Source organism: Monodon monoceros, unplaced genomic scaffold, assembly GCF_005190385.1.
Source record: "Monodon monoceros isolate NGI ecotype Baffin Bay Population unplaced genomic scaffold, NGI_Narwhal_1 Super_Scaffold_18, whole genome shotgun sequence".
Classification (NCBI taxonomy): Eukaryota; Metazoa; Chordata; class Mammalia; order Artiodactyla; family Monodontidae; genus Monodon; species Monodon monoceros.
Genome location: NW_021703774.1, coordinates 168697361 through 168719821, shown reverse-complemented (window position 1 = coordinate 168719821; position 22461 = coordinate 168697361). Strand labels below are relative to the sequence as shown.

Below are 22461 nucleotides of genomic sequence, written 5' to 3'. Positions count from 1 at the left end.
ATGGCTCACGGGCCCAGCCGCTCCACGGCATGTGGGATCTTCTCGGAGCGGGGCACGAACCCGTGTCCCCTGCATCGGCAGGCGGACTCTCAACCACTGCGCCACCAGGGAAGCCCAAAATAAATAAAATTTAATAAAATAAATAGACTGCAATAAGTTAAACTATATTAAAAAAAAAAAAAAAGCACAAAGAGGGAGAGAGGGAGAGAGAGGAGGGAGGGAGAGAATGATCAAAGAAAGGTGAATATCTCTGTGCTGTGGGCTCCATGCTGGCTGCCCCGGAGGTAAGCGCCTGCTGGGGCTGAAGATTGGCTCCTGGTTCACCCTGAAACCTCACTGTGCCCTAAAAATGAACACTTGAATAAGTTTCTTTCTCAATTCATTTCAGGATAAAGTCTTCTAAACAATAGGTTCAGAGTTTGGGAAATATTGGGGGAGGGCGGAGAACAGCAGGATCCCCTCCGTCACTGCAGAAGGGGCTTGGCACTGGGCGGGAAGCCTTTGAGATGAGCTCCTGGAAGCCCACGGCTTGGACACTGGCTGAGCAGACAGCCTCAGGGGCCAAAACCCCTGCCCCAGACATGCCCACCCATCTCCTGTCCTGCCCAATAGCACCCCCACCTCCCTCCGTCCCCTGCAGCAAGCAGGGGCAGGGCCCTGGGTCCTTGGCCAAGGCCAGATGCCAGGGCACAGCCTACTGGGCAGAGGTACCACTGAGAGAGGGGCTCCCCCAAGATGGCTTGCCTGGATATACTTCCTGAAGTAGACCCCATGAGACCCTGTGCAGCCTGCCTCTCTGCCCGGCAGCACGGCCCCAAAGAGAGCCACCCCCTGCCCCCGCCAGCTCCCAGCAGCCTAGCCCAGACTCCGGTGTCAGCCAGATGTGCCAGGGCAGGTTGAATGAGGAGAGCTTGTTTCCTCTGCTTTGCCGACCTGGTGCCAACCTTGGCTATCTCCGTGCAGATTCAGCACTGGAAGAAGCAGAGAGGCCGTTTGGTCTTTACTCAGTGCAGGGAAGTCCCATTCCTGGACTTTCCGAGTTCCTTAAATCCTCAAGAAACAGAGGCCTCACCACCTCACAAGGGCTCCCGTGTTTTGGCTATGCAGCTCTCACAATAAAAGCCACCATTTTTTGCAATTTCTTATGGACCAGGCAGTGTGTCAACCTTACATACTTTATTTCACAGTGGCTCCGTGAAGTAGGTACTATTATCACCATCCCCATTTTGCAGAGGTGGAAACTGAGGTTTAGAGCCATTATGCATCTTCCCTAAAATCACATTTTGTGTGTGTGTGTATATATATATATATATATTTTTTTTCCTACCTCTGTCTGATGAAAGGGCCTAGAAACAGTGACACCTCAATAGCAATGAGCACATCCAGTGCCCAGATCTTAGTTCCTAAACACCACCCTTCAGTAAAAGGAACCATGCTCCTTAGAGAAACGGCTGATTCTGGTGCTGAGAAAGGGAAAATACAACATGAACCTGGAGCATCGTGTGCCAGAAAGTAAGGAAATGCTCAAAAAGAAAAAAAAAAAGGATGGGGGATATCACAGACACAGGAGCTCATCTGACAGAGTTCCCAATGGCCAAAGCTGGAACAATCTGAACAATAAAATATATAACTTAGTATTGAATTATAACCCAAAGAATAAGATAGATAAAGGCATGAGTCCATGCTGATAGAAATAAATGGGGGGAGGGGGAGGTGGGAGGAGGAAAAATCTTCCTAACAGAAGAATTCAAAATAATATATGTAGATATAGCTTCCAGGAGGTGGAGTATGGCTTCCCCCCAACTTGAGTGTGGGCTCCACTTGCTTCAAATAACAGACTGTGAAAAGGAGAAAATGGTTACTTCACAGTGGAAAAGGCTGGCAGACACCAAACTCAACCATGTAATCAAGGTTAATACAACCAGTAATAAGTCATGGGGACATGATGTGCCTCCTGGGATGATGTGACAAGAAGGGCGCTTCACCTCTGTGGTCTTCTTTCCCCAAACCCACAACTCCTGCCCAGTCACGAGCATCACACAAACCCAAACAGAGGGACAGTCTAACAAAATACTGACCAGAACTCCTCAAAATTGTCAAGGTCATGAAAAACAAGGAAAGACTAAGAAACGGTCACAGACTAGAGGTGTCTAAGGAGACGTGACAACTGCATGCAATGTGGGAACATGGACTGGCTCGTGGAACAAAAATAAGGACATTAGTGGAAAAACTGGTGAAATCGGAAGAAAATCTAGAGTTCAGTTAATAGTCATGTACCAGCGTTGGTTTCTTAGTTTTGACAACTGTTCCATGGTCATGTAAGATGTTACCATTAGGGGAAACTGCATAAGGGGTATACAGAACTCTCTGTATAATCCTGCAACGTTTCTGTAAACCTAAAATTATTCCAAAGTAAAAGCTATATTTTAAAAACTCATACGGGGGGGCTCCCTTGGTGGCGCAGTGGTTAAGAATCTGCCTGCCAAGGCAGGGGACACGGGTTCAAGCCCTGGTCCAGGAAGATCCCACATGCCGCGGAGCAACTAAGTCCGTGCGCCACAGCTACTGAGCCTGCGCTCTAGAGCCTGCGAGCCACAACTACTGAGCCCACGTGCCACAACTACTGAAGTCCGTGTGCCTAGAGCCCATGCTCTGCAACAAGAGCAGCCGCCGCAATGAGAAGCCCGCGCACCGCAACGAAGAGTTGCCCCTGCTCACCGCAACTAGAGAAAGCCCACGCGCAGCAACGAAGACCCAATGCAGCCAAAAATAAATTAATTAATTAATTTAAAAAAATCATACGGGGGACTTCCCTGGCAGTCCAGTGGTTAAGACTCTGCACTCCCAATGTGGCCCAAAAAATAAAAAAATCATACAGGATATAAATGTATGAACCAGCATTCAAATTCAAATATGTCTGTCCCCTTAGCCCATACATTCCACCTTCCCTGCACCATCTCATGTTAGAAAGTCATTCCCAAAGCCTTCTTCATGGGTCTGAGCTTCTTCCCATCTGCCCATGTTTGCCCTCTCAGACCACCCTAACTCATTTGTTTCCTTTGCCCCATGACCTCCTCTTGAGAGAGGAAGGATGCTCCTATCCCCTCAGGTGTGTACACATCTCCAAGCTCATTATTCCCAGGTCCTTCCACTCTCTTGGGTGACTTGGGTTTCAGTGAATATTGGCCTCCCTAGCACCTACTCCTCCTTTGCAGCAGCCATCAGATTCCACTTGGGGATCCATTGGGGTTCCAGAGAATATAACCTGGTTCCAGAGATAAAGCACATGACTTAGGCTAGGTCTATTAGCACACACCATTCCTTGGCCACCGTGATCAGCCCAGAGGTAGCAATGTGACCCAAGCAGGTCTAAAACATCCCAGGACTTTGACAGGGAATGCTAGGACAAAGACAATTCTCTTCCTCCATTTTGGATGTAAATGAAGAAGCCCCTGGAAGCCTTAGGATGAAGCCAATTATAGGGACAACAGAGTAGAGAAATGGAAAAAGCTGGGTTGTCAGTGACATCAATGAGCCACTGGATCAAGCCTTGCCTGAAGCCCATCCTGCCACTACACTTCTCAGTTGGCTGAGAAATGCTCCCCCCCCAAAAGATATCCACATTCTAATCCCTGGAACCTGTGAATGTTATCTTATAGGACAAAGGCAGGGGAGGGGGGTTCTTTGCAGATGGGATTTAAATTAAGGATTATAGGATGGGGAGATTATCTGGGTGTGCCCCAAATGCAACCACATGTATTCTTTTATTTTTTTTTTAAATCAATTTATTTTATTTTTGGCTGCGTTGGGTCTTTGCCGCTGCGCACGGGTTTTCTCCAGTTGCGGCGAGCAGGGGCTACTCTTCGTTGCAGTGACCAGGCTTCTCATTGCAGTGGCTTCTCTTGTTGCCAAGCATGGGCTCTAGGCTCATGGGCTTCAGTAGTTGTGGCGCGCAGGCTCAGTAGTTGTGGCGCACGGGCTTAGCTGCACGTGGGATCTTCCCAGACCAGGGCTCGAAGCCATGTCCCCTGCATTGGCAGGCAGATTCTTAACCACTGCACCACCAGGGATGCCCCAACCATACGTATTCTTATAGGAGGGAGGCAGAGGGAGATTAGACAGACACACAAAGAAGGCAATGTGACCGCGGAGGCAGAGAGTAGAGTGATGCGGCCACAAGCCATAGAATGCTGGCAGCCACCAGAAGCTGGAAGAGGCCAGGAACAATTCTCCCCTAGAGCACATCTCCTCTACAAGACAGAGCACAGCCCGGCCGACACCTGGATTTTGGCTCAATGATACTGATTTCAGACTTCTGGTCAGAATTGCGATAGAATAAATTTCTGTTGTTTTAAGTCATCTAGTTTGTGATAATTTGTTAAAGAAGCTGTAAGAAAAAAATCCAAGAACTAATATATTCTCTTTAATATTTAAGACTGTTTGAATCTGATATTTTGTTAATTGTGGCCCAAAGCAGTCTAACTGATATAGAGTCCCTCTCTCACCCTCCTCTGGTTAAGAGGTAAACTCTGCAGAAGGGCCAATGCCCAGTGGGAGGCAGCCAGAGACCCTCCTGATCTTTAGCTGGGGAAATAGGGCTGGGGTGGAGGCAGCACCAAAAGGCTCACAGACTCCAAGCAAAGGCATTATGGGACTTTATTTACAGACAGGTCACAGCAACCAGGGCCCACACAGGCTCAGGCCAGAAGACTCCAGATATATATACATGTACAGGTCCCAGCACCCAGCAGCACCAGAGCCATTGCCAGCCAGGTCCCTGCCAGAGGGACCAAGAGTCAGGCAGTGTCGAGGGCAGGAAAGGGAGAGGGCCCCAGCCCTTGCCAGATATCAGAGGTCACAAGTTGTGGCCCCCAAGCCAGAGGAAGAAACTACCCTCGTCCCTGAATTGTGGACACTGAGTAGTATGACAGGGGAGAGCCCCTCCTGTGTCCAGCCTGTACTCTCAACGCCACGTCTCGGAACAGAAGTCCCAGTGCCAGCATCTTGGGGCATGGAGACACTGCAGGCCCCCTCCAGACCTGTCCAGGAGCCGGGCGTGGAGCAGGTGTCCCAGGCCATGGCTGCCCATCACACGGGGGGCTCCCCCAGTTTGCTGGTGGCACTTGTGATCCGCTTATTTTCCCGGAGGTTTCGGAGGCGGGCACTGAGGCTGCTGATCTCTTCCACGTAGGCCTGGGGCACCCACCCTTTCTCACCATCTGCCAGGCGGACCCCCTCCAGCCAGCCTAAGGGCACATAGGCCAGGAGTTGCATCAGTGGCATCAAAGGAACACCTGGATTAGGTCTGCGAGGAAACACCTAGGCCCTGATACAAGCCTCAGCTGCAGCCCTGGGGCCGAGGTGACATCATCTCAGCATCCCCCAGATCCAGGAAGGAGCATGCCTCTAGCAGACTTGTAGATGAGCTTCTGACCTGTTTTTCCTGACATCCTCTGAGAAGGGACTTCCCACTCTCCTTCATCAGTTACTCTCAATCCTAATCTTTGAAAGCAGGAAGTTCCTCCTCTTGTCTAACTTGATTCTTTTTTTTAAAATTTATTTTATTTATTTATATTTTTTAACTTGATTCTTGAATGCTGTGGTTGATCAACACTTGCATAACCTTTTTCCTGTGCAGTCTTAGCTACCTAGCTACTTCCTGCCCACCGAAGCCCCATCAGGGCGGCCTTCCCAGGAGGCCCCTCTCACCATCACTGGTCCGGGTCCTCACTGCCAGGATGTCAGTCTTCTCCAAGGTCAGCTCGTCTGGCTGCAGTGCCTTGTATGTCCTGACACACTGAACCTGGGGGCGGTCTGAGAGCCCAAGGAAGAGTGAGGGAGTCCCCAGGGTAGGATGGGGCAGGGGGAGGCAGGGAGAGGCCGCAGGAGCAAATAAGGGCTGGGAGGGTAGTCTCTACTGCTGCTTTTCCTCTGTCCACCCTGGCCACTCTTTTCTCTGACCCTAAACACAAGTTCTAGGTGAATCCAGTCTCTCCCAGCTTCGATACTGCTTCTGTGCCTGGGCTCTCATCTTCCCAGCTCAATTCAATACTTTGTTCCTGACTTCCTGGTCTAACTGCCCCCAGAAAGCCCCCACAAAACAGTAATGGTCCCTTTGTATGTCCCCTCATGCTACTCTGGTGTTCCCTCCAGTCCCTCCTTCTCAGCTGAGATTCAAGCCACATCACTCCCCCATTTATAATCCTCCAGGGCTTCCCGCTCCTCTTAGAATAAAATCCAAAGTCCTCCCCACAGCCTACAAAGCCCTACACAGTCTGGTGTGGCCCCCCTTGTTAACCTCCTCATCTCCCTCATCTTCCCCTCTCTCTTCACTCATGAAGCTCAGCCACACTTGTCACCCTGCTGTTCCTCAAACACTCTAGGCTCCCTCCTCCTTCAGGGCCTTTGCACTGGCTGTTCCGTCTTCCAGGAATGATTTTCCCCAGATCTTTTCATGGCTGCCCCTCCCCATCCTTCAGGGGCCTTCCCTGACCACCTCTTTGGAGTGGGAAGTTTACCCTCCAACCCAAACAGGACCTCTAGCTCAAGTCAGAGAATCAGCTCCAGTCCAGGCCCTCAGCCGCTTCTACCACACTAGGTGGGCTGGGAGTATCGGGAAAACCACAGGCCTTGGGGCCAGACCAGCTTATTGGCTGTATGACCTTGCAGGTTACCTAACATTCCTGGGCCTCAGTTTTCTCAGATAGGAAAAATGAATAGGATTTTTGACTAATGACTAATAGGATCGTCATGAGGATTAAATAAAATAAAGGCATATACAAAGCCCCTAGCACCCTGGCACATGGAAGGTACTGGGTGGAAAGGAGTTCCCTACCTTCCCCTTCATTAGCTTAGCCTTAACATCCTCTCTCAGAAACCTTCCAAAGCTACCTGGTACCCACTACACCAAGATGCTCTCTGATTGGGCTGCACCCTAGCTTACCAGCCTCATTTCATACCCAGAGAAGCCTCTGGCTCAACAGAGCAGATCCCTCATCCTACCACCCCCACCCCCATGCCCCAGCCACTCTGGTTTCCGTCCTCTTTGCAACTGATGCAACACTAGAGACAGACCTGGGTTCCAGACCCAGCTCTGCCACTTACTAGCTGAACTTGGACAAGTCACTTTACCTTTCTGAATCTGTTTTCTAACTTGTAAAATGGGGACGAAATGGGAGGATGTAAAAGGCTATGTCATCTCCAGGGTGCTACCTGTGCACGTGGAGGTTGGTCTGTCCTATGTCAAGCCTACCCATCCTTCAAGCTTTCAGAGAGCTGCCCCTGCCTGCCCCAGGCCAGTTGATCTCTCTTCACACTAGCCCCGCTGGCAACAGGACACCCGGGGCTGGAGGAAAGGGGAGAGCAATGAGGTACCCAGCCCAGGGAATGTGGCTCCAGTGGGGGTAGGGGGCAGGCTGTTACCTTCCCCCTCACTGATGACCTCCCTGTCCTCCTGGGGGGTAGAGGGGCACATGGCTGAGATCCATCGCTGCTTCTCGCTTCTAGGGAAAGGGGGGTTGAGTTGTCACAATATGCAAAGTGCAGTCTCCCAGGGCCAGGGTGGTGAAACCAGAGGTGGGAGAACTGGGTACGATGTCCAGACCTGGGACCCAGAATCAGGTCTTCTCTACCCCAGGGCCCACCCACGGCCCTGTTCCCAAGCCGGTGCCCACCCAGCTCTGAGCATAAGAACAGAACAGGTGCAGGACACCCTGGATGCCAGCTCTGCCCATGTCCAGCCTTATGCCACCATCCTGAAGCCAGAGATAAAGGCCTTGTGCCTGCCGGGGGGTCCTCTCCCCACACCCAAGCCCACTCACTCTGTCCGGGCCCTCAGCAGGAACTGGTGCTTCGTGTGCTGCCCATGGAGGAGTTGAAGGAGGAACACATGGCCAGGGATGCCCTGGAGCTTCAGGCTCAGGTCCTTCACCTGCAGCTCAGCCATCCTGGCGTGTACAAAGACGGCGAATTTCCCCAGCCTGCAGGACCAGAGGAGGCGAGGTCAGCCTGGCCCCCACCCTCAGGACAAGGTGAGTTCTGATTGCAAGAGAGGAGAAGGGGTCACCTGTCCCCCTAGGACCCTCCTCAAAGAAACTTGGCTGCACAGGGCACCGCTTCCCTGGCAGCCAGCAAAGTCCCTAAAAGGAACGGGGGCTCCATTCGTGCTGGCTCACTGACAGAGGTGGAAGGTGATGGAGACCAGTCCCTGGCCCCCAGGCACACTTTCCACTTCTCTCTGAACCTCTTCCTGGAGGCTCTGCTCCAAAGAACCAACTGGGCAGCTCCCATGATGAGATCTATGGACTGTTTCGTGTCTGACTCTGTAACTGGTAGGGAAGCTGAGCTTTGTCTCGTTTGCCGCTGTATCCCAGCGCCCAACACTGCCAGGCCCACTGTTTGGGTCTGATAAACCCTTGTGGGAAGGATGCGTGGGTGGGTGGGTCAAGGATGTTCCATAAATTCCTTCATCTCAACCCATCTAAACAAAACCAGTATCTCCTACCCCAAACCAGGTCCCTTCATTGTTCCCCATTCCAGTGAAAGACGCCACCAAGTTGCCCAAAAGGAGACTCAGTCCTCATTCTCACCTCTTTCCTCCCTCTCCCCTGACACCCAACCAGTAGCTGTGTCCTATCTGTCTATCTCCTTATTGTCCCCAGAATCCAGTTATCCCCAAGCCCATTACCACTTCTGGAGCATCTACTCTCATTTGGGCAGTTACAAGAGCTTCTGCTCTCTGCCCTTCCAGCCCATTCTCCAAATTGGCCAGGAGTAAATATCACGCCTCTGCTTAACTCCCCATGTTCCCTACTGCCTTCAGAAAATCTAGCCTCCCTGCCATGACTTTCAACATCCCAACTTCCTTCTCCTGCCCTTCCCCTCTATAAATCCAGCCATACTAGGCTTCATCGTCTCCCAAACATACCCTGCTCTTGTACCCTTCTGTGACTTGGCTATATCCCCCCAAATTCCTCTACCTGAAAAACTCCTACTTATCCTTCAAAACCCAACTCAGATGTTCCTTCCTCTGTGAAACTTTACTGATTCTCACCCCACACCAGGGGATACTACAGTATACTACCCCCTTCCATCAAAACCCTGAACAGGTGGTTATCAGGATGTATTTTCACTGGTCTGAGAGCTCCTACACACTTTGGAGGGCCCAGTATAGAATAGGGATTCAGTGATGCTTCATTGAATGAATGAGTAAATCAGCAATGAACTCTTTTCACGGCATAGGATGTCCATCCTTTTCATGGCATAAGATGTCCCATCCAGCCTTAAGGCTTACTGCATTCCAGAAGTCTCTCCCTCATCCCAAACTTATAATAATCAAGGCTAATACTGAGTGAATGTTCATTATGTACCAGGCACTCTGCTAAACTCTTCACATATTATCACATTGAATCTCCCTTCTATTTTACATATGGAAGACAGGATAGTACAATAGTTAAGAGCCTGCGATCTGGCATCAGACAGACCTGGCCTCCTCCTGGCTCCTGCACTTACTAGCTCCATGATCTTGAGAAAAACAAGGGAGACTACTTCTCAGGAAGATGACTAGAGGATTAAAGGGAACAATCCACGTAGCATGCCTGGAACAGAATACACACTCAGTAAATGTTGATTATTATCATTATGACTCAGGGGAGACTGGGACTCTAGGGTTGTGCTTTTAATCTCTGCTCCAATTAGCTTAAGCTCAGAGCAGCTTCAAAGTTCTTGGCACACAGTTCAGCCCTTGATTCTCAGGTCCAGAAGATGGACTTGCCCTAGCTCTGCCTTTCCTAGGGGAACCTCCAAGGCTCAGGGAGCCCTGGGAGCACAGCCCGTCAGATGGACTGATTGTGAGCCCATTGGCGGGGAAGAAGAGAGCTCCACGCTCATCTACACCCACCCCCGCCCCGACTCACTCCTTCCTCCGGGAGAGCAGCAGGCAGTCGTTGAAGAGGTGCAGGTAGACCGCCTTGCTGGATAGCTTCAGCTTGGCAGGGGGTGCTGCGGGCAGCGGGGCCAGCTCCACCAGCTCCCCGTGCCGAACCAGCCAGCGGGCCTGCGAGATCAGCGGGAAGATCTGGAAGGATAGAGGAGGCAAGCGGGAGCCCAGGTCAGGCTGGGGGCAGCGGGGCAGAGAGCACAGGGCAGGGGATGGGAGGGCTGGACAGTGATGAACTGGCTTGCAGCCCCCAGGGAAGGAGGAGACAGGGCTGCCCCTTCGCGTGCCCCATCCTATCGGCTGAGGTCACGCACCTTGCCCTCAAAGTGGATCTTCTTGCTCAGGTGGATGAGCTCCTCCGTCCTCTTCATGGACTGCACACTGGCATTGCACTCTTGCACCAGCTGGGGAGACCAGAGGTGGGTCACCTGCAGCGCCCCCTACCCCGGCTCCCAGAGCCCAGCCTCAGGCTCCCACCTGGGGACCAGAGACTCTGAAGGCTGGGGCTCCTTTAGAGGCACACAGGGATTCCGGGGAGGCCCTTGGAAGCCAGACATCCCCCGCCCTGCCGAGCTCACCTCCTTGAGTGCATTGAAGGCCTTGGTGGCCATGTCTTCGTCTTCTGAACCCTGTGCTGTCCGTTTCAGGATGTTCTGGAGGGCGGGGTCAGCACAGTGAGGCAGGCTGTGACCTCTCCCAGTGACCCTGCCCAGCTGTGGGTGCCCGGAAGGGGCTGCGGAGGGCACAGCAGCATCTCCCCCACCCAGCCCTCCCCACAGCCTGGTACCCTCTAGGTACCTCCACCAGCATCTTGAGGCGGGTGATCCTTTGAAACGGCAGGATGAGGAAGGAGGTGAGGGGCAGACGCTGGCACACGGGAGACTCCTCCAGGCGAGCCAGGATGCTGGGGAACTTGGGGTTCTCCAGGCTGGAAAATGGGGAGAGGGGAGGGTCTGCGATCACAGGTGACCCTGAACTCCTGGATCCACGACTCCAGCCACCCCATTTGTCCTTGAGGTGCGTTCTCAGGAGAGAGCCCTTCTCAGGTACCCCTCCCCTCCCAGGTCACCCTTCCTCACCCAGTCCTCTGCGCCTACTGCTGCCTGAGACTCCCCTATCCTCCCCCACCTCCCCTTTCAGAGCCCCCAGCCCTACAGCAGCCGCTGGTAGGTGCGCTCCTGATAGGCCTGGTTGGTGACATAGGGCAGGTAGACGCGGCGGAAGGCCGGACAGTGGTGCAACACAATATCGCACACGCTGAAGCGCAGGACATCGGCCTCCAACCGCTGCTCCAGGTCCTGTAGGAACCTGAAAGGTCAGAGAGGGGTCAGGGCCAGCACCAGGATGAGACCCCAGATATGGGAGCCCAGGCTCGGTCCCTGACTCCCGGCAAGGCCAGACCACTCCCTCACCTCTCGCTGGTGCTCTTGACCTCGGGCAGTTTGGAGAACAGCCACTGCTTGTCCTGCACCCCCAGACACTCACTCAGCTCGGCCGAGCCTAAGAAGTGGCCCACGGCCACCGACAGGCTGTGGATGTATGAGGCCTCGGACGTAATCAGCTCAAATTTGGCCTGAGTGAGGGCGGACGCAGGATTGAAAAGGCGGAACCAGCCCACGCTGAATGCGACCGCTTCGCCCACCTCGCACACCCCAAGCCCTGGACACCACCTCCTTAGACGTAGCTGCACTCCCGTGTCGCCTCCCCTTCTCTAGCCTCACCCAGGATCTGGCACCAGATGGGGTTCGGAGACACGCCTCCTGCTTCTTGCGATTGTCCAAACCCTACTGCAGACCTGGTTTGCGCCCCTAGCTCCGCCCATCCAGCCGGGCCCTAGTCTTCTGATGGCCCTGCCCCTCCCTGGTGCGCCCTCCCATTAGCCCCGCCCTCCCACCGACCCCGCCCCTGCTCTTCTTCTCGCTAGGTCCTGCGCGCACCTTGCATTTTGCGCTCTGCATGGCTCCCCCCTCCCAGTCCCCGCTTTCAGTGTTCTCTGTCATAAGGCCCAGCCAGATTCCGCCCTTCCTCTGGCCCTGCCCTATCCTAGGCCTTGCCCCGTTGACACCGCCCCTCCATGGAGCTTCCCCACTCGCCTTTGACTCCAGGGCTCCTGCGTCCTCGCTTGCATCCAGCCTCACCTTGTCGTGTTCTAGACCCATCTTCCCCATTGACAGCCCCTCTTTTGTGGCCCCTCTTTCCCCGCTGGATCCCATGCCCACCTACTGCAGTTTGTAGTCCCGCTGGCCGGGTACCCCTGCGGCCCGCGTCGCCGCAGAGTCCGCGGACCACCTACTCCTGACCCCGCCCCTTATGTTGCCCCGGCCTCTTTGGGCCCCAGGACCGCCTCCCATGCCTGGCAGTCCCGCCGGCCCCGCCCGCCGGGTCCCGGCGCCCACCTCCTGCAGTTTACAGTCGCGCAGGCTCAGCGTAGCCAGGACGCCGCTGCCGCGCACGTCGGGGATGTCTTGCCACAGCGAGAAGGTGGAGCCTCGCGCCGAGCGCTGCGCCCGGAAGGAGCTGCTCGGGGAGAGGTTGGCGCGCGGCGGCCCGGGCCCCTCCTCCGCGCCCTCGGCCTCGTCCCCCGGACCCTCCTCCTCGCGCTGCTGCCGCCGCAGTTCGCGGGCGCTGGCCACGTCGCTATATTCCTGGTAGAGGACCGCTGGGCGGGGAGAGGGGCGGGGGAGGGCCGTGGGGCGCCCGCCAGCCCTGCCCGGCTCTTCCCAGGCTCCCCCGAGGGCCCGCCTCGCTTAACCAGCCTTTCCGATGGTTCGGATAGCGGGACTCAGTGAATTCATTAATTCACTCACTCATTCCACGAACACTACTTGAGCACCAATTGCGTGCTAGCCCCTGTGCTGGATACTGAGAGTTCAATTCTCTCCCTCTCACAAGAGGCCTACCTCTCAACTCTCCAAACCCGTTTCCCAGTACACCAAAGCCCCCAGACCCTTCCTCGGTGACCCCCTCCCACGTACAGTTAAGGAGGAACCGTGACTGGCGCCGCTCGCTGGCGCTTCTGGAACCCGGAGCCGGCTCTTCCTGCGCATCTAGCCTAAGAAAGGGAGTGTCAGGGCCCTTCTTCACCTGTTACCCCGCCTCGGACCCAAGGCCGCAGTGGGAGGTGGTACCTGGGCTCGGGCCAGCTGCCGTAGCCCCCGCTCAGGTCAACAAGAGCCGGCATCGCCATAGCGTCCACCCGCATCTCTACACTGCGCAACTCTCTTCCAGACGCTTTCCCTGGAGGGGGCAAGAGCTGAGGGAGGGTGGCCCCAAGAGTGGCGCTGGGCACTGGGGCACCACCACACTCCAGTTGACCAGGCCCCAGTCTCAGGTATCCAGTGAGCGTGAGCTGTGCCCCACCCCGCGTCTGGCTCTTGGGCTGTTCTTAGGGCCCAGGGGAGGAGGCTGTACCTTCCCGGGCAGCAGCTCCAGGGCCTGACCCTGGGGTCAGTGCCCTGGCTGCCGAATTCCGTCCCAGGCGCAGGGAAGAGTGCAACCGGGTCATCAGCTCAGAGGCTGAGAAGCGCCTCCGCTCAGGCCCCTCGAGGCCCACTCGGGTGGGCCCAGGCAGCTCCAGCGGCCTAGGCTCTGCTGTGCTCAGGGCCTGTTCTGTCGCCTGGCTTGGCTCTAGGAAGACAGCATGGGCCTCAGGGCTGCCAAGGGCCTCTTCTTGCTGGTACACCCGCATCTTGCGCCCTGCAGGGGGAGGTGGGGTGAGAGAGAATAGACTGGCATCCACTGGGGTCTCTCCTCTCCTCCCTGCCGCCGCTCTGTGGCCCTGAGCATCAGGGGGATGTGCCTATGAGAAAGGCCAATGTTTTTGCCGGGTACTTTCCCCAGAGTAATGGGATCAACAAGAGGGGCAGAGAGGAAGCAAAGTGCCTGACTGCAGTCGGCAACGGGTGGGCAAAGGACCAGGGAGGCCAGGCCAGCCACTCACTGTGTAACCTCAGACAAGTCATTTGCCTCCCCTGAGCCCCAGTTCCCTTATCACTAAAATCTATCACTTGTCCCACCTATTTGGGGAATTTGGGGGCTTACGGGTCCTAAAGGAGCCACCCAACCTCTTCCCCGTCCTCCCCACCAGGCCACCACCCCCCCACCCTGAGGGACTCACAGGCTGACTTCTTCTCCGAGCCGTGGCTGGCCCGGCGCTGTGGCTGTAGGTGCTGGGAACTCCAGGGTCCCTCGAGAGCTGGGGACTGGGCACTAGGACAGTGTGGCCAGCTGCCAGCCCTGCTGGGCCGCATTCCCCCACCGGTAGAGATCTCGGTGTCTGGGCCTCCTGGGGATGGTGGCCATAGCAGCCCTTGGAGAGGAGCAGGGGTCCCCAGAGACCAGCGGCTGCCAGGTGCCTGCAGCTCCTCTGGAGCGACGGGGAAGAGATCCAGACACACAGGGCTCGGGGGCTGCAGGGTGGGCAACTCCGCAAAGGACAGACTCTCCTGCTGGCACACAGCTACTGGGCGGTGGGCAGTGCCAGGTGGCCCAGCCAGATGGGACTGGAGGGCGGGAGGTGGCCCACAGTCCATTCCTCCTTTGCTCTGCCACCCACCTGGGCCTGCAGGGGAGAAGGCATCAGAGCGAGACACAGGACAGCAGGGCTGGCCAGTAAGCACCATGTCCTGGAGACCTGGACAAAGCCTTGTGTACACACATCTGTACAAGCACACACACACCTTATTATATAGTAATAGCTAATGCTTACTTGGCACTTACTGAATGACAGGCCAAGTATTTTACACATCTTATTTCATTTAATCCTCACAACAACCCCGAGTTGATACTATTATTAGCCCCTTTTTATAGGTGACGGAAGTGAGGCACAGAAGTTGTTATTTGGTAAATAATGGAGCCAGGATTCAAACCCAGGCAGTCTAGCTTCTGAGTCTGTGCTTTTAAGCACCTTGCACATTTCCTAACTCTCATTGACATGCAATCAGACATACAGATACACACATTGTCACACAAACCCATGTCTGTTCCATGCACATCCACACACATTTTCTTCCAAGTATACACATTGACATACATACTTTCACAGATATACTCAGACATTTCTAATTCGCAGGCTCACACATTCACACACACTTTTTTATACAAGTACATATATTCACTCAGACTTTCACAAACACATGATGACCCATCAGATATTTCCATATCCACTCAAGTTTTCTCACACTCCTGTTCCATTCACACTCACACACCATGATGCAGATACAAACACACAGGCCCAGAAATCCTTGCTTTGGTGTTACCCAACCTCCCCTCCTGCGCCCAGAGTTGTAGCCTTTAGCACTGAGTGGTGCCCACACCCATGCCAAGCTGGCTGGGAGGGTCACACACTGGCAGGCGGGCCACCACGCAGATCAGACTGGGCCCTCCCAAGAGACGGGCAGGGAAGTGCCCCAGCCCCTCAGCTTGGGGTGAGGGAGGGGTTCTTCCCTACCCCAGCTCCCCGCCCCAGGATCGGGCCAGGCTGAATGGGTCCTCTCTGGGCAGGACGTCATCCCGAGGGAGGCTGCCGGAGCCTCAGGACAGGTCTACTGATCAAGGGGTCTGAGCCCCCCAGCCCTTGCCCCGTGGCCCTTTGCTGGCTGCCCTCCTGCAGCCCCTCACCTCTCCAGCCAAGGCCCACTGCTGATGTCGCTCGGCTGCTCCGGCAGGGGAAGCCCTCTCTCTGCCCAGCTGGCTGGGGGAGATCCCACCCAGACAAAGAGTTTGATTCATCAAACCCTGTGGTAAGGCAAGCGGGTAGGGAGGGAGGGAACAGGCAGCGGGCTGGGCGGGGGCCTACCCTAGCCTGGCCTCGCTGTGGGCAGGCTGGGCAGCGAGGACCCCCCAGAGGCCCATTCAGGCCAAAGGGGCAGTGCCCAGCCTCGCAGGGCCAGGAGACCCAGGAGACAGAGACTGAGAGACCGAGGGACTGAGACCTGGAAAACTGAGACCCTTTAGACAGCAACCCAGAAACCAAGACCCCAAAGCACTCAAAACCAGAAAACCACAGACGCTGAGACATTCAGGGACCCAGAGATGGAGACACAGAGACAGAGACACTGAAAATTTCAGACAGACCAGATATTCAGAGACAGATGTGAAGCCCGGAAAAACTCGGGGAGACACATGGGCAAATGTTTCATGCCCCGCAGGATTGCCAGTCTCGTGGGGAAGTCAGAAATGAAAACAGTTACAATCCAGGTTGGCAAGAGCCAACCCAGAGGAACCGTCAGATTAGGGTGCTGGGCTCCGCTCAACCCGGGCATTCCAGGAAGGCATCCTGGAGGAAGTGAGAGTGAACTGTTCTGGCTGAAATACCCAAGGACCCAGGTCCACAGAGATAGGGAGAAAGCCTCGGCATGAGAGAAACAGTGACAGTGTCAGTGACCCTGGGAGAGAGGGAAAGAGGGGAGGACCCAGTGGAGGACAGCTGGATCTGTGACTGGGTCCCACTCTCTGCAGTCCCTCAACCTGCTTCCCCCTGCTTTCTCATCCCCTGCCTGGAGTACAGGTAGGGTGGCTGCTCCTGAGGGACAGTTACTCCTCCAGACCCTCCCCACAGGGAGCAAGTCTCTTCTTATCTGGTAAATGGGACAGTCATGCTTCAAAACGCTAATAGGAGAATTAAGAATAATGCAGGCGGCGCTTCCCTGGTGGCGCAGTGGTTGAGAGTCTGCCTGCCGATGCAGGCGACACGGGTTTGTGCCCCGGTCCGGGAAGATCCCACATGCCGTGGAGCGGCTGGGCCCGTGAGCCATGGCCGCTGAGCCTGCGCGTCCGGAGCCTGTGCTCCGCAACGGGAGAGGCCACAACAGTGAGAGGCCCGCGTACCGCAAAAAAAAAAAAAAAAAAGAATAATGCAGGGGGGCTTCCCTGGCAGTCCAATGGTTAAGACTCCTCCCTCCCAATGCAGGGGGGCACAGGTTCAATCCCTGGTCGGGGAACTAAGATCCTGCATGCCTCACGGCGCAGCAAAAAAAAAAAAAAAAAAAAAAAGAATAATGCATATGAAGCACCTATCACATAGTGGGAGCTTTGCAGTTGGTAGTCATTCTTCTGAGTGTTATTAGTCTTTCTCTAGTCGGATGGCTTCAGCCATCACAGAATTAGGGAAACTGAGGCAGTGAGGGTGAGACACACCCTATTTTGTAGGAGCGTGTGGCAGGAGACACAGGGGACCACTGCCCACCAGACAGGTCTCTTTCTCTGCTGGAATCAGAAGTCCTTAACACAGAAGTCCCACTTGCTTCTGTGGGTACACATGTGCAAGAATACACACTCTGCTCCCTTGTATTCTGGGTGATTCTCTCCACTTGGGTTCTGGAAGCCCCTAGAGGGCAGGGAGGAACCCCCTGCCCTTGTCAGTTGCAGGGATAAATGAGCAAAACATGGAACCCTTGGGGCAGGAGCACCCCCAATTTTTTTTTTTTTTTCGGTACGCGGGCCTCTCACTGTTGTGGCCTCTCCCGTTGCGGAGCACCGGCTCCGGACGCGCAGGCTCAGTGGCCATGGCTCACGGGCCCAGCCGCTTTGCGGCATGTGGGATCTTCTCGGACCGGGTCATGAACCTGTGTCCCCCGCATCGGCAGGCAGACTCTCAACCACTGCGCCACCAGGGAAGCCCGCACCCCCAATTTTTAAAAAAATTTCTTTTTTTGGCCATGCCACACGGCATGCGAGATCTTAGTTCCCTGACCAGGGATCGAACCTGTGCCCCCTGCCGTGGAAGCGCAGAGTCCTAACCACTGGACCACCAGGGGATTCCAAGGAGCACCCCCTATTAAAGCCTCAGAGGAGAAGCCTGGGTAAATGGAGGGGGCGTGTAAGGCTTCCTCAGGGGCCACAAGGCTGGAGGCAGGTCCCTAGGGAGGAAGTCAGGAGTGGGTCAGCCTCCACCTCCGTCCAGGCCAAGGGACAATGAGAATGACCCATCTAGCCAGGATGCCAGCCCTGTGGCCTTCCATGGATGTTGTCCACTCAGCCTCAATGCTGGGGACCAAGGAGGGGCAGAACTATGTTCATAGTGTTTATAGCTTATCTCTGCTAGAAGAAAAAAAAAAAAAAAAAACCTCAGGAAGAGACTGGCCCCAGGTAACAGAGGGACATTACCTGCCCAAGACATTGTCACAGGATACTCTAGTGCCCACTAGGCAAGGGTCATTCTGGAACCCACAGGGGAAAACCCCTGCCAACGTTCAAGGCCCTGCGTTGACACTGGCCTTAGGCAAATCATAGCCTGGGCCTGGGCCTGAGTGTGCCCATCTGTAGAGCAGCCCCTAGGGCCCCTCTCAGCCACCCCATCTAGGAAACTTTGGTCATTGTGAGTATCTCTGCAGGCTGAGAAGGATGGGCAGGGCCAGAAAGGGTCCCATCCAGTGGGCACTGCTAATCACATGGACAATGGGCCCACTTGGTAAGGCTGGCAGGGAAGGTCCCTGGACACTACTATGGTCCGGAGAAAGCATCTCTGACCTCCTGTGCCCAGCTTTTCCCTTCCCCCTCCCTGGTGCCCCCTGCCCTGCTGCCTGAGGAGTAGGGCCCTGCCAGGGCCCCTCTTCTCCTTAAGGGGCAAGGCCAAGTGGGAGGTCATGACTGGAAAGGGAATCCAGGCCAAGCAGGCTGTGGAGCCCCAAGAGGCCTTAAGTGTGTGGGAGCCAGGATCAGAGGCCAGGCAGGCTGCACAAAGGACTCACTTGGGAAGACTGGCGGGAGGAGGATGGGGTTGCTGGCAGCCAGGTGGGGCCCTACCTCATCCAGGGAGCTCCGTCCAGCCTCCAGCACGGTCCAGGGCTCCAGGACACCCTGGGAGCTCTGGGGATGCAGCCGGGTCCTCAGGGGGCGATGTCAGCATGGCCCCTGAGCCAGGCAATGCAAGCTCCCGGGTATTGTGTGGGGCAGGGAGAAGGGGAGGCAAGGGCGGAGGGAACCTCGCGGGCGGGCAGGCGGCTGTCTCAACGTGCCTGCTCCCCGCCCCCCTTTCCCAGAACCGGTTTGGCCAGTCTGAGGTACAAGAGGGGGGCTGGAACAATGGGAGTCCTATGCCCAGGAGAGGCTCTGAAGGACCCCAGACCGACATCCTAAAGATGGGGGAGGCACTGCTTTTCCTCCCAGGGGACAGACAGGTCACCCCTCTTCTGGAGCTTCCCAAATGTGAGATGTGCTCAGGGGGCTTCTTGGGGCTGGGGAGCATCCTGGGAGTTTTGCAGAGAAACTCCCAAGCCTTGGTCTCCTCAGGGATCCTGAGAACTCTGCAGTGTGTTGATCCTCTCTGAGCCTGCTACAGCATCTATAAAGGAATCACTCATCTCTATGGTTGGGAGGCGGAAATCGTGAAAACCAGTGATGTGACATACCTGGCACCATCCTGGCCATCCTCCCAGCATCACAGCTCCTCATGAATGATCTATCCTCCCCTGCTACCTGTAATGACCCACCCTCACCATCTCCAACAGCCTCCTCCACCAGACTTCCCAGACTCTAGTCCACACTGAATGAGCCCTCAAAAAACCAATTCAATGTCCCGAATGGATAAAGAAAATGTGGCACATATATACAATGGAATATTACTCAGCCATAAAAAGAAACGAAATTGAGTTATTTGTAGTGAGGTGGATGGACTTACAGTCTGTCATACAGAGTGAAGTAAGTCAGAAAGAGAAAAATAAATACCGTATGCTAACACATATATATGGAATCTAAAAAAAAAAAAAAAAAGAGGTTCTGAAAAACCTAGGGGCAGGTCAGGAATAAAGACGCAGATGTAGAGAATGGACTTGAGGACACGGGAAGGGGGAAGGGTAAACTGGGACGAAGTGAGAGCGGCATGGACATATATACACTACCAAATGTAAAATTGCTAGTGGGAAGCAGCCACATAGCACAGGGAGATCAGCTCTGTGCTTTGTCACCACTTAGAGGGGTGGGATAGGGAGGGTGGGAGGGAGACGCAAGAGGGAGGGGATAGGGGAATATATGTATACATATAGATGATTCACTTTGTGATAGAGCAGAAACTAACACACCATTGTAATGCAATTATACTCCAATAAAGATGTTAAAAAAAAAATTCAAATAGCCCAGTGGTATGCAATCTTCGCATGCCTTCTTTTTTTTTTTTTTTGGCCACGCAGTGAGGCTTGTGGAATCTTAGTTCCCCGACCAGCAATTGAACCCCCCGCCCTGGCAGTGAAAGCGCCGGAGTCCTAATGGACCACAGGGAATCCCCTTCGCATGCCATTTATTTGAGCAATTGGTAATTGCCAGACACTTAATATGAAGATGTATACAAATACTAATACTCACGTTGCTTAACTTGTACACTCCCTGTGTGCCGGGCACTGTTCTGAGCACTTCACGTAAATAATCATTTAATATCCACCACAACCCAGATAGATACTGTTACTGCTCCTACTTACCAGATGAGGACATGAGACTTGTACATGTTAAGTACATTATCCCATTTAAATCTCTCATCAGTTCTATGAAGTCCCTATCTTACAAATGATGCAATTGAACTTGCCCAAGGTCACACAGCAAATAAAAGTCAGAATTCATATTCAGACCCAGGTCTGTGACTCCACCACCAATCTGTGCCCTTAACTACTGCCCAGTACTGCCTCACCAGGCTTTGGGGAGGATCTGGTGAAGAGTGTGTGGAAGTCCATTGGAAGGTGTCTCAGCTGACCTAACTATAGACACTTTCATTACTATTGACACACTACAGGTCTTGATGAGCATACAGGGCAGCAGGTCCACGCCCAGACCCTAATGAGCTCTCCCTTACCAACTGCTGACCATTCAGTTCAGAGAGGTTAGGTCCCTTCACTCCTTCATATCCACTTCGCCCCCCAGAGCACAGTCACATAATGAGGAGACACTGCACAGAGCGGTTGGGGACCAGATGTCCATGGAGAGGTGGCACGCTGGGGCGCAGAGAGGATTATTGTCAGCGTTGCACATAGAGCAGGACACTGGAAACATGAAGAGGGAGGCAATGCAGGACTAGGGGTCTTCAGAGAACCCCAGCCCTCTCAGCCCAACTCCAGGGCCGACCTTGGGGCCGCTGGCCAAGGTACTGCCCAGACCCCTAGCTGGAAGCAGAGGACCCCAAAGGAGGGAGGATCCTGGGGGAACTAGGGTCTTGGAAGGGCAGTCTCTCCTCACTCGACCCTACGTCCTAGGCTCTGGGAACAGCGCCCTTGTTGCAGTGGACGGAAAGCAAGGCTAGGTCAGGCTGAGCAGGAGGGCCCTCCAGAGCAGAAGCGACAGTGGTGGAAACAGTGTAAAAGAAGGGGCGTGGCGTGCGCGGAGCTGGATGAAGAGGGAGGCCAGGCGAAAATTTGAGGACAAGCGGCCAATCCTGCCCCCGGGCGAGGCCAAGCAAGAGGACAGGGCAAGAAAGCAGAGCATAGGCCTGGGGGCAGACAGAGGGGCGTGGTCAGAGGGTGGGGCCAGGGTCCGTGGGCGGCGCTAACCGAAAGTAGCGCCTCCCTGTCGTCCTCCAGCGCCTGCTTGGCCAGGTAACGCTCGCGCTTTATCTTGGTAGCCAGGGCGGCTGGCACGTCGGGCACGAGCCAGGCGATGAGGCCCAGGAAGAACACCACGTGCTGGGGAGAAGGAGGGGCCAAAGAGAAGGACTGCTTTAGCAATCTTAATCTGCCGAGCGTTTACTAAGTGCAAGGCACTCTTCTGAGGGTTTCCGGGTATTCATTCAGTTAATCCTCACAACTCTAGGCGGTGAGTAAATTACTTCCCCTGTTTTACCTGTAAAGAAACCGAAGCATAAAGAGGTCCTCATTTGCCCAAAGACACAGAGGTATAATTCGAACCCCTTAACACCAGGGACCCTGTTAGAATCAGAGCTAGAGAAAGAGGATCTTGAGCAAAGCTGGAAGGAGCTCCAGGGCTGTTGCCAAGAGACAATAATAGTAGTAGTCGTGACATTAATTCACTGAGCACCCACTATGCTGTGCAAGTACTTGCCACTGAATCTTCATAGCGAGATCCTATGAAGGAGATCCTATTCTGTAATATACCCCGTTTACAGCCAGTCAGCCGCACAGCCTGAACTTGGACCCGGGTCTGTCCGACGCACAGATGGCTGAGCCTACCTCGAAGGCGATGATGAAGCCCAGACGCACAGCCAGCAGCTTCCAGTAGAAGAGGGTGAGATTCCTCTGAGCGTCGCGAAAGCCCTTGTACCTCGGTTGAGGAGGGCGCGGGGTCCCGCGAGGTTCTCGACTCCGCGACCGCACTCCCACCCCTCCCCACCCCAGAGCCTGGCCCTGCCAGGTTAGCAGTACCCTCAGCCAGCTCTGCCCTCTAGCCCGCCCCCTAGACTCAGCTTCCTGCCCTCCCAGTTAGGCCCCGCCCCACCCCTCCCACAAGCTCACTGCCCCGCCTCCAGATTCAGCACCCCGCCCCCAGCCAGGCCCAGCGGGTCCGCAGACTCGGGGCCCCGCCCCTCCCAAGCAGGCCCCGCCCCACCGCGTTCAGCCCCGGCCGGTGGTTCTCCCACCTGCAGGGCG

General features: G+C 54.9%; 1 protein-coding gene across 7 annotated transcripts; it reads right to left on the bottom strand.

The window, feature by feature from the left end:
• Positions 1-4632: 4632 nt before the first annotated feature.
• On the bottom strand, positions 4633-22232 carry ARHGEF19 (Rho guanine nucleotide exchange factor 19). 7 transcript variants are annotated; one of them, XM_029229032.1, is made up of 18 exons: positions 22045-22232; positions 21409-21540; positions 20718-20904; positions 14055-14498; positions 13349-13633; positions 13066-13174; positions 12913-12989; positions 12334-12596; positions 11350-11510; positions 11093-11245; positions 10736-10865; positions 10516-10590; positions 10252-10341; positions 9915-10075; positions 7821-7979; positions 7423-7502; positions 5710-5814; positions 4635-5246 (listed from the first exon to the last, which is right to left on the bottom strand). In XM_029229032.1, exons 4-18 carry the CDS (start codon positions 14467-14469, stop codon positions 5089-5091), a joined length of 2421 nt encoding a protein of 806 aa, XP_029084865.1. In that variant the 5' UTR covers positions 14470-14498; positions 20718-20904; positions 21409-21540; positions 22045-22232; the 3' UTR covers positions 4635-5088. The 7 variants fall into 7 exon arrangements, with proteins under 7 accessions (XP_029084867.1, XP_029084862.1, XP_029084869.1 ...); XM_029229033.1 differs by lacking the exon at positions 20718-20904 and having other exon boundaries at positions 22045-22226; XM_029229031.1 differs by having other exon boundaries at positions 21409-22211.
• Between the last annotated feature and the right edge of the window lie 229 nt (positions 22233-22461).

Coding starts and splice junctions, on each gene's coding strand:
- ARHGEF19 (XM_029229029.1), bottom strand. CDS start 15,956: ATGTCTCAGCGTCTGTGGTTTTCTGGTTTTGAGTGCTTTGGGGTCTTG. Junction 10,342..10,515: donor CCTTCAATGCACTCAAGGAG/GTGAGCTCGGCA, acceptor TGGTCTCCCCAG/CTGGTGCAAGAGTGCAATGC. Junction 7,503..7,820: donor CTGCTGAGGGCCCGGACAGA/GTGAGTGGGCTT, acceptor CCCTTTCCCTAG/AAGCGAGAAGCAGCGATGGA.